Consider the following 17,083-nt stretch of genomic DNA (forward strand, 5'->3'; position numbering starts at 1 on the left):
CTTCCCTCCAACCAAATGAATTTCATTTGAAATCTGAATAATTCATTATCGGTCATTTGTTTTTCTTCATTTTTGTTTCTTGGACCAGTGCAGTTATAAATCAAACAAATACACTGTGAACACAAAGTGTGTGTGTGTGTGTGTATATATATATATATATTTATATGTATATTTTAAAACTTATTTTTTTAAGAAAATAAATAGACAAGTGTTCTAGTACACTGAATTTGACAGCGACTGTATCCATTCACGTGATCATTTATTGCCGCCGTCACGTGACTATGATCATTTAGTCTGCTGTGTGTTCAGTGAGGATGCCGCAACCACACACATTTTACCAGGCAGTCTAGCGCGATAACCAGAAAACAATAAAAAGGTAAGACAAATAGCCGATACGAATGTAGCTGTTACTAATTTCACTAGTCCGCGTAAATGCCTGATTCACAGCCTACCTGCCATGTAGGACAAAGGGGGGTTGTTATTTCCTGGCAAGAAGATGGAAAAGATAACTGGTCCTTTGCGTTTCCATAGGGTTTACTGGACATTACAGTAAACATATCGATGTTGATTTTGGTCTGTTTCTAAAACAATCTCATTAAGGCTACAAATTATAAGCCACGATTTTCCTGTAGGGGAAACCGGGGTTGGTTGTCACAGTGTTTACTCAAAATCCAGGGCTTGCTATGTCATAATTTCAAGATAAAAATGTGGTAGATCAAGCCATGTGGTAACGAACATCTAATTGGCATGGGAGTGTCACAATCTGACAACCATCCCCAGGGTAACAATGTACCCTGTACGCTAAATTACGTTGAAAAAGACACCTAGAAGACTTATTTTCCGGATCTTGAAAAGCCTGTTTCACATGTTTGGACAGCACAGTCCAGTTGAATTAATTGAATTCAGTAAAGTGCACTACAGTAGAGGGAGTACCGTACAGTTGAGTTTAATTTTAGTAAAGTAACAGTACGTTAGTTTCCAACCGGTGTGCCGCTGTTCACCGATGTGGCTTGAGGAACTCTCAGGTGTGCACAGGTCATTTTGACTTGAGCGCCCTAGTGCTAGTCCGATAATTACGTTCAAATGAACATGGCTACATCTGTGTCCAGTGCGCTCAGGCTGTTGTTTAATTTGTATAATTTTACTTTGTCTGTGAAAACCATTAGCACAGGCATATCTGATTTGAGGTTTAGCCAGAGTTATTTATTTCTTAATATATGGCTCTGGGCTAACTGTAACTATTCCACAGCGCCTGCCAAACAAACAAACTAAGCATGGCCTTGTCATTTGTTGCCCAAACCGATTTTACCTGAGCTACATTTTCTTCTTTCTGGCATGACGCTCTTAAAGGGGTATACACAAATTGACCATCATGAGTAAGGAAATATCAAAACTATGAAAATATTTCAAATAAACCCTATGTAATCAATTTACATTAAAATTGTCACAGAAAATAGATTGCATTATGGATCAGATGAGATGGAGGCCATTACCACTAAATAAATTAGGAACATTTTAGATGTGCTGCATAATTTTACATCCAATCAAGGTGTGCCACAGTTCAAAATAACATATTCTAACCATGTGTATGTGACCAATACAGTTTGATTTGATATATGGATCTGTGCCATTCACTTTAAACTGGACTGTTTATAGCATGAGTGGTTGCCAGTAGATGCGCTTGTTTTTATAACAAAGCGAGAGCTGCATGTAACCACCTGTGCACGTTTGTTCATATTCTTTGCTAGTTAGTGAGGTATTATCCCAGTTATAGCTCATTTCTAGTCAATAATGGGGGAGTGGTTGCTTCCTAGAAGAGCACAAAATGTGTGCATTTCTAGACCTCTTTGAAAAGCGAGTCAGGTAAAGAGCTTTTTTTATGTCTTAAAAGGGCAGTGTTGTATTTTTGAGACTCTTGAATAAGCTAAGTAGCCAATAGGCAGAGGGTAGCATAATATGTCTGTTTCACTCTAATGATAATGAATTGTATTTTATTTTATCAAACACAGTTTCAGTAATCTCCTTGTCTGAAGGACAAGTGGATAAACAGGTGAATGATAAGCCTTCCATGAGACTAGGCCTACATTGAACACCACACATTTGCTGCCACTGTAGACTGAATGACAGAACAGCTATTTCCATGTTAGTGTTATGGGATGCCTTCTTCTCCATTTGTTTTTGATGGAAGGCCACTCTGGTAGGCCTACATTATGATCAAATAGCCACAACAACCTTCTTCGCCACTGTTGAAACTGTAACTTAAAGCGGGTTCAGTGTTCACAGTAAATGCGTGCCAGAAGTTGCACAGAATTTTTCACAAAGTTTAAGTTTGCGCTCAGCAGACCTGAAATGTGCCAGGGAAAAAAATTGAGGGAACATTGGTGATATGCTTCATTTATGTTTACAAAGTCTGTCCATGAGAGATTAAGGTCAGCCTCAGCCCAGAATTATACTTTTACTGAAAAGAAAGGCTGATAATATAGTAGATCCATAGTCATTACTTTCCTTTGTGTATAGACCTTGTGAGTATGGTGGTAAGGCTGGGCAAAATATATATATATATAGCTGGGACCAAAGTAACAAAGCCTACTATCAGTAACACACTACGCCGCCAGGGACTCAAATCCTGCAGTGCCAGACATGTCCCCCTGCTTAAGCCAGTACATGTCCAGGCCCGTCTGAAGTTTGCTAGAGAGCATTTGGATGATCCAGAAGAAGATTGGGAGAATGTCATATGGTCAGATGAAACCAAAATATAACTTTTTGGTAAAACCTCGACTTGTGTTTGGAGGACAAAGAATGCTGAGTTGCATCCAAAGAACACCATACTTACTGTGAAGCATGGGGGTGGAAACATCATGCTTTGGGGCTGATTTTCTGCAAAGGGACCAGGACAACTGATCTGTGTAAAGGAAAGAATGAATGGACCATATGTCGTTTTTTTTTCTCATTTTGTCTGTCATAGTTGAAGTGTACCTATGATAAATTACAGGCCTCTCATCTTTTTAAGTGGGAGAACCTGCACAATTGGTGGCTGACTAAATACTGTGTGTGTGTGTGTGTGTGTGTGTGTGTGTGTGTGTGTGTGTGTGTGTGTGTGTGTGTGTGTGTGTGTGTGTGTGTGTGTGTGTGTGTGTGTGTGTGTGTGTGTGTGTGTGTGTGTGTGTGTGTGTGTGTGTGTGTGTGTGTGTGTGTGTGTGTGTGTGCAATTGGTATTTGCAATACTGTCTATAAAGGTATTTTTGATACAGTGCTAAATAAATTAAAAGTTGGACAAATTGGACTAGTTCACTGTCAACTTTGATGTATACTCAACCAAACTAGGACTATCAGAATGGATTTAAACCACTTAGAATTAATTGGTTGTCATGCACTACTCATGAAACATATATTTTGTGCTTTTAATATTCAGAAACCTCAAATACCGTCAAAGATAAGAAAAATATTGTGCTTTGATATTTTGGCTATATCGCTAAGCCCTATATCAAGGTGAATAAATGAGACCTCTGATATCCAGTCATTGACTCGCAACACTAACTCACTCCTTTTTGCAAAAACAAGAGCAAAACAATAGCCATCAGATCCTGTAGTAGTAACAGTACAGAAGCCATTTCAAAGCGCAAAGCAAAAAGGATCTGCTGGCCCTGTGCCATAAGAACATGACTCACAGACCGGACATACCCGCTCAGCAACACTGGACTTAATGTCTTATTCAGTGTCATGGCCACTGTCAAATCAAATTGTATTTGTCACATGCGCCAAATACAACAAATGTAGACTTTACTGTGAAATGCTTACTTACTGTCCCTTTCCCAACAATGCAGTTAAAAAGTATGAAAATTAACAAATGGATAAAAAGAAACGTAATACAATAAAATAACAATAGCGAGGCTATATACAAGGAGTACCGGTACCGAGTCAGTGTACTGGGTAGTTTGGGTGATTGATTGAAGTACTATGTACGGGCTGAAAAGCAGAGAGCCCGGGTAGCCATTCAATTAACCTCTTCAGCAGTCTTATGGCTTTGGGGTAGAAGCTGTTCAGGAGACTTTTAGTCCCAGACTTGGCACTCAGGTACCGCTTCCTGTGCGGTAGCAGAGAGAACAGACTGTGACTTGGGTGGCTGGAGTCTTCAACCATTTTTAGGGCCTTCAATCTTACACTGCCTGGTATAGAAGTTATGGATGGCAGGGAGCCTGGCCCCAGTGACGTGCTGGGGCGTACACACTACACTCTGTAGCACCTTGCGGTTGGATGCCGAGCATTTGCCATACCAAGCGGAGACTCAGCCAGTCAAGATGCTCTCAATGGTGCAGCTGTAGAACTTTCTGAGGATTTAAGGGCCCATGCAAAGTCTTTTCAGCCTCCTGTGGGGGAAGAGATGTTGTGCCCACGTCATGACTGTGTTGGTGTGTTTGGACCATGATAGATCCTTAATGATGTGGACACCAGGGAACTTGAAGCTCTCGACCGTCTAGACTACAGCCCCGTCGACGTGATTAGGGGCATGCTCTGCCCTCTGTTTTTCCTTTGTCTGACTTTTGAGGGAGAGGTTGTTCTGGCACCACACGGCCAGGCATCTTGACTTCCTCCATTTAGGCCGTCTCATCGTCATCAGTGATAAGGACGACCATTGTTGTGTCTGGGCTGACTGGGCTGTACTGCTGTGGCATGGTGTTTCCAGAGTGATACACCATCCCATAGTGCTGGGCGATATGGCCAAAATACATTACTTTTGTGTGTCTGTGTACACCCCTTCAAGTTAGTGGATTCTGCTATTTCAGCCACACCTGTTGCTGACAGCTGTATAAAATCGAGCACACAGCCATGCAATCTCCATAGCCCAACATTGACAGTAGTGGTATTACTGTAGAGCTCAGTGACTTTCAACGTGGCACCGTCATAGGATGCCACCTTACCAACAAGTCAGTTCGTCAAATTTCTGCCCTGTTAGAGCTGCCCCCGTAAGTACTGTTATTGTGAGGTAGAAGCATCCAGGAGCAACAACTGCTCAGCCATGTAGTGGTAAGCCAAACAAGCTCAGAGAGCGGGACCACCGAGTGCTGAAGTGTGTAGCGTGTAAAAAATCGTCTGTGCTCGGTTGCAACATTCAATACCGACTTCCAACATCAGCACAATAACTGTTTGTCGGGAGCTCCATGAAATGGGTTTCCATGGCCAAGCAGCCTAAGATCACCATGCGCAATGCCAAGCATCAGCTAGAGTAATGTAAAGTTTGCCGCATTTGGACTCTGGAGCAGTGGAATATAACGGCGTGTATTTGAAGGTTTCCTAGAGAGTAGGGTAGGAATTAAAGGTGCCACTTTCAGCACATGGGGCTGCATGGGGCTCCCACCCTTACACTCACGTCACCTTTCTGAGCAATTCATACATTTAATTTCACTCAAAGAAGTCAGTTTACCTCTCACCTGTCTTCATCAAAATGATATGGTAAAAAGTAATTATGCTTAATTTAAAAATACATTTTTTTTAAACCTTTTTTATTTAACTAGGCAAGAACAAATTATTATTTTCAATGACGGAACAGTGGGTTAACTGCCTGTTGAGGGGCAGAACAACAGATTTGTACCTTGTCAGCTCTGGGATTTTAACTTGCAACCTTTTGGTTACTGTTAAGGGTTGCGTCAATCGAATCTGGTATCAGGATAAATATTACACTGAGTCACCGATTGTAAACTATGTACTTTTTTATTAGCTAAGCAATAAGTGGTAAATGCAATTTTCGTATACACGGGTCCGCTGTAACACCACGCAGGGTAGAACAGAGAACTAACTTGTTCCTGACAAAGTTATTATAATATACTCTGACAGAAGTAGTTCCTGCTTCCGAGCCGTCCTGTCAGAGTAGAGACTGGGCGAGGTTTAAACTCACTCAGCCTATCGTTGATTGTTGGCGCACGAGCTGGTCCCAGCCCCCTAGGCGCTTCAGCGGTCAGGCATTGTAGCTGTGTGGAATATCTATGCGCTCATACTCTCTACAGTTATCACACACCTGGCTCCTGTTATCTAACAAAAGAGTGTTTGTTCTCTACACTACGTTCTGTATGCGTCCCCTGCAACTCATTATAACTGCCTACACCCAAGGTTAGCCATTTTCCGCTAATGTTACTTCTAACTCACACAGACACCCTCATTATAGGCCAAGCATATTGTCAATCTCTTGACAAGCAGATGGTATAATCGTAGAATAAGTCATGCCTAGTTATTGACGTCTACGCTGCTGCAGTTTGTGGTGCTAGGGCTTGAAGTAGCCTATAGCTTTGCTTTAATGGGTACATGTTTGTTTTATTTAATTTGTCGTCATTTTCTAATGTTAAGCCTAACGTTTATGTTTCACGTAGTTACAGGCCTACGGTATCGCAACGCTGCTATTTAGAATGCAGGCTGGCCGCAATAATGTTTTTAATTGTTACGTATTAAAGTGGGAAATTCAAACATGACAGATTCGGAGATTGATGGAAGGGGTTGATGGGACTAAAGGATGGGATTAAAAAATAACGATTATGAAATACCTTGTGTCCGTAAAATGTATATAAACAGCAAAAACATGTATATAAACAGCAAAGAAAGAAACGTTCTCTCACTGTCAACTGCGTTTTATTTTCAGCAAACTTAACATGTGTAAATATTTGTACGAACATAACAAGATTCACCAACTGAGACATAAACTGAACCAGTTCCACAGACATGTGACTAACAGAAATGGAATAATGTGTCCCTGAACAAAGGGACACATTAATCAAAAGTAACAGTTAGTATCTGGTGTGGCCACCAGCTGCATTAAGTACTGCAGTGCATCTCATCCTCATGGACTGCACCAGATTTGCCAGTTCTTGCTGTGAGGTGTTGCCCCACTCTTCCACCAAGGCACCTGCAAGTTCCTGGACATTTCTTGGGGGAATGGCCCTAGACCTCACCCTCCAATCCAACAGGTCCCTGACGTGCTCAATGGGATTGAGATCTGGGCTCTTTGCTAGCCATGGCAGAACACTGACATTCCTGTCTTGCAGGAAATCACGTACAGAACGAGCAGTATGGCTGGTGGCATTGTCATGCTGGAGGGTCATGTCAGGATGAGCCTGCAGGAAGCGTACCACATGAGGGAGGAGGATGTCTGCAATGACAACAAGCTCCGTCCGATGATGCTGTGACACACTGCCCCATACCATAACGGACCCTCCACCTCCAAATTGATCCCTCTCCAGAGTACAGGCTTCGGTGTATGATAAACATGAATCCGACCATCACCCCTGGTGAGACAACCGCAACTCGTCAGTGAAGAGCACTTTTTGCCAGTCCTGTCTGGTCCAGCAACGGTGGGTTTGTGCTCATAGGTGATGTTGTTGCCAGTGATGTCTGGTGAGGACCTGCCTTACAACATGCCTACAAGCCCTCCGTCCAGCCTCTCTCAGCCTATTTCGGACAGTCTGAGCACTGCTGGAGGGATTGTGCGTTCCTGGTGTAACTCTGGTAGTTGTTGTTGCCATCCTGTCGCTGAGCCGCAGGTATGATGTTCGGCTGTACCGATCCTGGCAGGTGTTGTTACACGTGGTCTGCCACTGCCTCCCTGTAGCGCTGTCTTAGGCGTCTCACAGTACGGACATTGCAATTTATTGCCCTGGCCACAGCTACAGTCCTCATGCCTCCTTGTAGCATGCCTAAGGCACATTCACGCAGATGAGCAGGGACCCTGGGCATCTTTCTTTTGGTGTTTTTCAGAGTCAGTAGAAGGCCTCTTTTAGTGTCCTAAGTTTTCATAACTGTGACCTTCATTGTCTACCGTCTGTAAACTGTTAGTGTCTTAACGACTGTTCCACAGGTGCATGTTCATTAATTGTTTATGGTTAATTGAACAAGCATGGGAAACAGTGTTTAAACCCTTTTACAATGAAGATCTGTGAAGTTATTTGGATTTTTATGAATTATCTTTGACAGACAGTGTCCTGAAAAAGGAACATTATCTTTCTGACTCACCTACTACCCATGTAGATTGGACAACAAAAACGCATCACTTTAGGGTTGGCAGATGTCTAGAGTGACACATCGTCCCATCCTGTCCAAATATTTTTGGAGATTCAATCGTATCTTCTTTTATCTTTCTAGGGGGTGCACACGGAGGTGTCAATGGACCAGCAGGAAGAACCAAAATATGTAAAGGACACATTTCTAGGCCTAAACGGTGTTAAACCTAGTTATTTAAATAAAATCTAGTCTAGACTGCATTTATTTTCAAATTGGTTGGACCATGTACTATTGTCCATACAAATACTCATATCAGCATAGCTGTGGGAAGTAGGGGTGTGAGGGTCCCCCCACAAAATTAGTGAACTAGACCTTCTATTACTCCTGTATAAAAGAAATACTCTGGGCTAAGTATTTACAAGTCCGTCATCCTGCTGAGTTCGCCACTGGGTGGGCATGCTGGTGTTCCTCGCCAGAAACCTTTAATGCGGCCTAAGACATGGTAAAAAAAAACAACTCATTGCACTTTTTTAAATTTCATATTTTTCATTCAAATCCAGATTAATCTTAATCGAAAGACATAGCCTATAGGATAGGCTGGAATATTCTGTCAAACCTTGAAGGATTTATTTGCACTGTTTCTTTGCACTAAATTTAGGTTCTTTTTGTACTTATGTTTAGGCTACTTTATTTATTCTCCAATTTGTAGGCCTACATGAAAGGATTTTTACAGTTTGACAGGCAAAATAGGCCTATTTTTTTTTTTTTTTTTTTGCCTAAATCAATGTTCATTCAAGTGTTAAAGATTGTTATAGGCTAAATAATGTATCTGTTGACTTTTATATAAAATGCACAAATTCAAATGGACTAAACCTGTTGTTTTGTGACATCGCAATGTCGTCAACATTGACGATGGCTGTCAAACATTGCCATAGACGATGCAATTGGGTTATTGTCAAAATCATTTCTTAATTAATTTTTTTTTTTAAGTAATACAATTTCGACAGGTGTGAGATGATGGGCGCATTGGCCCACAGAGCTGTGGGTGTGTTTGCTACACCAGGGATTGGGTCTAGAGAGTAGATGGAATACATTTGGATTAGACCACTCCACGCTCTCTGCCTGCTTCAGAGGCATTAGCTACGCCAGTTTTCCCTCTTTCAAATCTCAAATTCTCCGTCTTCCCCTTTCTTGTCTCTTAAGGCAGGTGGCACCCAATCAGAGGGGACCCTCTTCCCAGAAGTAGCCAGCCAGCCAGGCCCACAGACAGTCCCAGCATGGAGAACCGGGATGAGTCCAGGAAGCTGAACGAGAGCTCCTCTCCCCCCGACGACACCGACGCCGTGGCCCCCGAGCAGGCTAAAGAAAGCATGCAGATGAAGAAGGAGATCTCCCTGCTCAACGGAGTCAGCCTCATCGTAGGCAACATGATTGGCTCGGGCATCTTCGTGTCTCCCAAGGGCGTGCTCATCTACAGCGCCTCCTACGGCCTGTCGCTGGTCATCTGGGCCGTCGGTGGAATATTCTCAGTGGTCGGCGCTCTGTGTTACGCAGAGCTGGGCACCACCATCACCAAGTCCGGGGCCAGCTATGCCTATATCCTGGAGTCCTTTGGTCCATTCATTGCCTTTATTCGCCTGTGGACATCACTGCTCATCATTGAGCCCACCAGTCAGGCAGTCATCGCCATAACGTTCGCTAACTACCTGGTGCAGCCGCTCTTCCCCACGTGTGAGCCACCCTACTCAGCTTCGCGCCTCATCGCAGCCGCCTGCATATGTGAGTAAACCCTTAGGACGCGCTTAGGCACTCTCTGCTTCACTTTATCCTTTTCTCACGAATGGCAAACAAAGCATCAAAGGACTCTCTGAAAATGCAAATAGGACATTAGCAGACCGTTTAATTCCAGTTGAGTAACTTAGAACGCTCTCAAATTGCTCTTAGTAGGACTTGCTCTTCAGGTTTTCCAGTACCTTCCTACCTCCTACCCATTTCAGTAACGCTACGTGACTTCAACAGGCAGAATTAGTACATACTGTTCCTGCGTTACAGGGTACATTAACTGATTCACTGATACACTGTTTTCATGCATGCGTGTGCACTCACTGCGCTGTGCATCTGTACAGACAGCAGCCCGACAGAACAGAACAGAACAGGGCAGGGCAGAACTACTCTTGAGTTAAGAAGCTTCGAGTCCTCTCTTCATGTGACCTGTGAATTGTAACATGTAACTAATTGAATGAGTGCTCTGTGATTTGAAAGACTCTCACAGCACAGTAAAAATATTTGGTCTTTGATCTATAACAGTCCTCTGCTAAGTACTAGTCTTCTGATGTTGTGTGAACACTCCTGTCTTTGGTTGGCCCTAGGTTTGCTGACATTCATCAACTCGGCCTACGTGAAGTGGGGCACCAGGGTGCAGGATGTCTTCACTTACGCCAAAGTTCTTGCCCTCATCGTCATCATCATCACAGGCGTAGTGAAACTATGCCAAGGTCAGTGACACTGTAACACTGCTGCCAACACATTACGGTTGATTTCATTTTCGTATCCGGTTTTTATCCCATTGCATGAGAGGTTGTGTAGTAATTATTGTCTGCCTCCTCTCAGGATACACCGTGAACTTTGAGGCGTCATTCCAGGGCTCTTCCACAGACCCAGGAGACATTGCCTTGGCCCTGTACTCTGCCCTGTTCTCCTACTCGGGCTGGGACACACTCAACTTTGTTACCGAGGAGATCAAGGACCCAGAGAGGTACTCATGACGTCCTGACAACACGTACCAAACATACCGCTTGATTTCCGCCTCTGTAGTCCGTCATTAACTAGACTGACCGACAACGACTCCAACAGAGGGGTCGGCTGAAGCACAAACTGCTCCGCTCCCATGCTAGAACGGTAACTGGGTTCCATTACTAATTGGAGGAAGCTTTGGTAACAAGGAAGTGTGAATGCAGTGGTAGATAATGGAGTTCCATAGTGATTGCTGGCAGCTGGGTGTTATTCCAAAGTAGAACCCACTGTATGTACATTCACACATTAACGCCATTGACATGTAACCTTACCACCATGTTGCACTGTTTTGTTTAAGCAAGTTAACTCCGGCTAGAGTATATGCCAAAGCAAAGAGAGACGTATACTGTGTGAATGATCATGTTTGACCTCTTGACCCTGTTCCCATAGGAACCTGCCCCTGTCCATTGCCATCTCCATGCCCATTGTCACAATCATATATATCATGACTAACGTGGCTTACTACGCCGTGCTGGACATGAGTGCCATCCTCGCCAGTGACGCTGTGGCTGTGGTGAGTTCCGAATTGAGAGCGCTCACTTTTATGTCATGGAATGGGTTTTATTTAGTTTATTGGGCCAATGGGTCTCTGTTGAAGGGCAGATTACTTACTGCTCTGATTTCCGGGAATGTGCCACACGTTGAAGTAATTACCATGCAATCAATGCCCTTGCTTGTTTTTTGAAAATGTTTTATATATATATATATTTTGAGTTTATGTTCTGTTCTTGGGCCTGTTTGTCTTTGTTTCTATAAGCACCTGCTCACCCTCAGGCGACCGTGTCAGGGCTGGGCCGCCTGGCCCGTTGACAGTCAGGATGTTTAATTGGAGTCCGACAGACTCCCGTTTTAGATATGGATCTTTCTTTAGCCATGTGTAAAAGTGACACCCCCCGGAAAAGTGTGCGTTTAAAAAAAAAATAATATCCTGTGTGAAATATGTTTTATCTTCTCCTCTGTAGACGTTTGCGGACCACACTCTGGGAGTGATGAGCTGGACCATCCCCATCGCTGTGGCTCTGTCCTGTTACGGAGGGCTAAACTCCTCTATTATCGCCGCATCCAGGTAAATCCTGTGACCCGCTCGCTCTCCCATACAATGCCCTAAGCTTTATGGTCTTGCTGTTCAGTCTAAGGCCTCGATGTTATGTTGTACTCTGATGGTTTTTACAGTGACCTTCTATAATAAACACCAGCTGGAGTTGTTTTCTGGTAATGGCTATGGAGGTACACGAAAAGTATGTGGACACCTGCTCGTCGAACGTCTCGTTCCAAAATCACGGTCATTAATATGGAGTCTGTCCCCCATTTCCTGCCATAACAGCCTCTACTCTTCTGGGAAGGCTTTCCACTAGATGTTGGAACATTGCTGCGGGGACTTACAGCCATTCAGCCTCAAGAACATTAGTGAGGTTGGGCACTGATGTCAGGCCTGGCTCGTAGTCAGCGTTTCAATTTATCTCAAAGGTGTTCGTTGAGGTCAGGGCTCTGTGCAGGTCAGTCAAGTTCTTCCACACCGATCTCGAGAAACCATTTCTGTATGGCCCTCGCTTTGTGCATGGGGGCATTGTCATGTTTAAACAGGAAAGGGCCTTCTTGAAACTGTTGCCACAATGTTGGAAGCACAGAATCGTCTAGAATGTCATTGTATGCTGTAGTGTAAAGATTTCCCTTCACTGGAACTAAGGGGCCTAACCTGAACCATGAAAAACAGCCCCATACCATTATTCTTCCTTCACCAAATGTTAAAGTTGGCACTACGCATTTGGGCAGGTAGTGTTCTCCTGGCATCTGCAAAGCCCAGATTTGTCTGTTGGACTGCCAGTTGGTGAAGTGTGACTCAACACCCCAGAGAACGCGTTTCCACTGCTCCAGAGTCCAATGGCGCCGAGGTTTACACCACTCCAGCCGACGCTTGGAATTGAGTATGGTGATCTTAGGCTTGTGTGTGGCTGCTCGGCCATGGAAACCCATTTCATGAAGCTCCCGACTAACAGTTATTTTGCTGATGTTGCTTCCAGAAGCAGTTTGGAACTCAGTAATAAGTGTTGCAACTGAGGACAGACTGCTGAGCTGTTGCTGCTCCTAGACATTTTCACTTCACAATAACACCACTTACAGTTGACTGGGGCAGCTCTAGCAGGGTAGAAGGTTGACCTACTGACTTGTTGGAAAGATGGCATCTTAGGACGGTGCATGTTGAAAGTCACTGAGCCCTTCAGTAAGGCCATTCTACTGCCAATGTTTGTCTATGGAGATTGCATCGCTGTGTGCTCGATTTTATACATCTGTGAGCAATGGGTGTGGCTGAAATAGCCAATTCCACAGTGCATGCTGTGTGCCACAGATTTACCATTATGTTGTCCAGATGCTCTAGTGGCTGCTAGTGCTGAGTGATTAACTGAAATGTCAGTTGTTTGAAAAATAACTAATTGACCGACATCTGTTCAATTATTTGAATTTCATTTTGTTTGTTTTTTTCCCCCTTTTGTTTTTCTTCCTGTGAGCTCAATGCACACATTGGCTGCAGTCTCACTAGTCATAATCTCAGATCATGCCTGGACTGTGTGACGTAGCAGTGAGTTGTTGTAGTTACCAGTAGACCAATGTTCTGCATAGTTTGGCGCAGAAAACGTGATAATTGACTATAATGACCACGGAGAGGGAGAGAAGAGACAGAAGAGGCGCGATTGAAAGAAGTAGAGAGCAGTTGCTTCGAGGTATCTCTACCTGAAAATACATTATCAAAAGTGATTGATAGTTGGTATTTAGCAGTCATAAAAGTAAACCCTTATTTACTTAGAAGAACTATTAAAATTGTGATTTTGTCAGACTGCATAGGCAGCAGCTCAATTGAGATGACTTGGAATCAAATAAAACAAATGAAATATTTTATTAAGTAAAATAATGTGGATAACTGATTTTAATAATTGATAAGCAGTAATGGGCAGTCACTACCATCATGGGACTTGTATTAATTGTTTTATTCTGTGTTGTTCAACCCACATAACGCATAGTGCATTTAATGTTTTTAAAAAATCAATATCTTTTAAAAAATCTACACGAAACTGGACCGACCAAAGAAAAAAACACTAATCGCTCAGCACTAAGTGATACCTCCGCCGTTGGCAGGCTGTTCTTCGTGGGTGCTCGTGAAGGTCACCTCCCGGACGCCTTATCAATGATTCATGCGGAGAGGTATACTCCTGTCCCTGCTCTGCTCTTCAACGTAAGCACCCTCTTTCCTTACATCACTTACATCGCACACTTTAGAACTATTTCATCAACTTAATGCTAAACAAACAAAGTAGAAACATCTCCACTGTCCACATCAACTCAAAGCTGCTGTCAATGCTGACACCTGGTGGATGGACATGCCCAGTGCAGCTTCCTAACTATCTGGTGTGGATGATGCTGATGAGCCATGTCTCTCCCTGCTGGTGAGTCATACATCCTGCCTCTGTTGACCAGTGTCTTTGTTGTTGTGTATCCACAGTGTGCCATGGCCTTGGTTTACCTGACTGTAGAGGATGTCTTCCAGCTGATCAACTACTACAGCTTCAGCTACTGGTTCTTTATGGGTCTGTCTATCGCCGGGCAGATCTACCTGCGCTGGAAGGAACCAGACAGACCCAGACCACTCAAGGTGAGAACTTGACTGTCTCACTTGTGAACTAATATGTTCATACTTTATCAATTAATAGACTAAAGATCAAATCTCTTGGATGACACGTAGTTACATGTAAGGCAACAATTAATGCTATTTTCTTCTTCCTTCCATGTCTGTGCTTGTCTCCCCTATGTGTTCCTGTGTGCAGTTGACCCTGTTGTACCCCATCATCTTCTGTTGTTGCACTGTGTTCCTCGTGGCAGTGCCACTGTACAGTGACACCGTCAACTCTCTCATTGGCATCGCCATTGCCCTCTCCGGAGTGCCGGTCTACTTCCTGGGCATCCACCTGCCCGAGTCCAAACGCCCACCCTACATTACCAAGTTACTACGTGAGTTAGCCTCTCTCAATAAGACCCTTTCCTCAGCCTGTTTCCAAATTGAAAGATGTGGAAACAGTATTTTCATTTTTAGTAATTTAATGAATTTTCGCTAACCCTCTTTCTTTCACTTGTGCTAGGTTCTTTCACACGCTTTACCCAGCTCACCTGTTTCTGTGTGCTCACTGAGATGGACATCAGTGGGTAAACCTCACTCCCAACCATGACACAAAGTTCTCACCATATTACCCACCACCCTCTGCAATTCACAAATAAGACACATGGGACCAAATCATGGAAATTCACCTATTTGTTTTTTGCAAAGACATGGGAATATTTAATAATTTTACCAGAATGTCTCACTACTATGTTAGTCTGTAGTTTACAAGTTGGGACACTATACACACGTTTACACGCACAGACAGGTATAGAGAGGTGACAGTGTGGGACTCCAGTTGCTTTCCACTGTTGCCAACCTGATGCCTGATGGTTCATGTGAAGTTAAGCATTGGACAAGGACAGATCCCAAGAAAAGCCATGGTCGTCTGGCCAGTACTCTAGGACATCCCCTCGTCCTTATGTCATTATACTACTCATAGTTTCACTTCTCCCCATCTCCTGACATCATTGTCCCTTGCCTGTTGTATGGGGTGAGATCTACATCAGAGCATATGGAGTTGTTCTCTCCCTTCTTAGAGGCTGGAGATCTATGTAAGATGGCAGTACATCTCTTATCTCGTGATGGAATGACCTATAGAGGTTGTTTTGATGTCAGAGGGTATAGGTATGCACTTTTTAATATGCTGTGCCTGTCAAATACATATACACTGAGTGTACAAAACATTAGGAATACCTGCTCTTTCCATGACTGTCCAGGTGAAATCTATTATCGCTTATTGATGTAACCTGTTAAATCTACTTCAATCAGTGTAGATGATGGTTATGAGAAAGGTTAAATAAGTATTTTTTTATTTTTATTCTTGAGACATGGGTTGTGCATGTGTGCCATTCAGAGGGTGAACTGGCAAGACCAAACTATTTAAATGTCCTTGGGTATGGTAGTAGCTGTCAGGCGCACTGGTTTGAGTGTCAACTGCAACTCTACTGGGTTTTTCACACTCAAGTTTTCCCGTATCAAGAATGGTCCAACACCAAAAGGCCATCCATCCAGCTTGAGACAACTGTGGGAAGCATTGGAGTCAACATGGGCCAGCATCCCTGTGGAATGCTTTCGACACTTTGTAGAGTTCAAGCCAGACAAATCGAGGCTGTTCTGAGGGCAAAAACTCAATATTAGGAAGTCGTTCCTAATGTTTTGTACACTGTCTGCATATCCAGAAGGGACATGCAAACAGACCGGTTTTCATAAATATTCAAATGTATTTCCTAAAGGTGATGCTACGGTCTTGTTCTCTTGGCGCTATGGATGATGGTTTATTGGAAAAGGGGAACAAATGACTCACCGTCTGCTACTACATGGTTGTTCAGTGTTTTTTTCCCCCCCAGCCCTCCTTTCTGGTGTTACTTCAGTTGAGATGCTCATTTGTCTGTGAACTGCTGACTGACCTTAGTAAGGTTAATGTAGTATGCAAACTATTTATCCATAAACCCGAATCCCTCCCACAAAGACCTTCTGTACTACTTTTGAAAATGTGCAATAGCCAACTGTCATCTCAGCATTGGCAAACGTAACCCTCCAAAGACCATGGTGACTGAGGCCATGTCAGCTTTACCAACAGTTGGGATCACTTGATGGGCCTATTGGGGCAGCAGCAGTGAATTAAACAGAACGTTAACTTTATTGTACCTGTAAGTTAACCATGCAAAGGATCTCCTGGGCCAATATTTATAGTTATTCAGTGAATATGAAAGACGCTGTTACCCATGAACAAGTTAAATATGAGGAATGAGTTGGCTCTGTCAGTTTGCCTGCTGAATACTAATTCCATGGAAGATTGGTTTTATTAATAAAACTTCTTAACCAGTTTGCAGTATAATTTCATTCATCACAGCAACAATGCACAATTTCTTTGGGAAGTCTTACATGTTATTTTGAAAGCTTTATTTTATACACATCTACATATTTACAGAAGGGATTTGCCGTCACTTTCATCACACATCAAGAGTACAAGCTCCCGTGTGACAGGGAATGTAGACCCACACATAGTATCACTTTCATCACACATCAAGAGTACAAGCTCCCGTGTGACAGGGAATGTAGACCCACACATAGTATCACTTTCATCACACATCAAGAGTACAAGCTCCCGTGTGACAGGGAATGTAGACCCACACATAGTATCACTTTCATCACACA

The 17,083-nt window shown here is 43.3% G+C and overlaps 1 protein-coding gene across 1 annotated transcript; it reads left to right on the forward strand.

The window, feature by feature from the left end:
* The first annotated feature begins 251 nt into the window (after window positions 1–251).
* On the forward strand, window positions 252–16,753 carry LOC124033889 (Y+L amino acid transporter 2). Its single transcript, XM_046346279.1, has 10 exons — window positions 252–376; window positions 9,187–9,762; window positions 10,353–10,478; window positions 10,594–10,738; window positions 11,167–11,290; window positions 11,739–11,842; window positions 13,909–14,005; window positions 14,273–14,422; window positions 14,595–14,778; window positions 14,907–16,753. The coding sequence occupies exons 2-10, from the start codon at window positions 9,261–9,263 to the stop codon at window positions 14,972–14,974; spliced, it is 1,500 nt and encodes a 499-aa protein (XP_046202235.1). The 5' UTR covers window positions 252–376; window positions 9,187–9,260; the 3' UTR covers window positions 14,975–16,753.
* Window positions 16,754–17,083: the final 330 nt, after the last annotated feature.

Source organism: Oncorhynchus gorbuscha, linkage group LG04, assembly GCF_021184085.1.
Source record: "Oncorhynchus gorbuscha isolate QuinsamMale2020 ecotype Even-year linkage group LG04, OgorEven_v1.0, whole genome shotgun sequence".
NCBI lineage: Eukaryota > Metazoa > Chordata > Actinopteri > Salmoniformes > Salmonidae > Oncorhynchus > Oncorhynchus gorbuscha.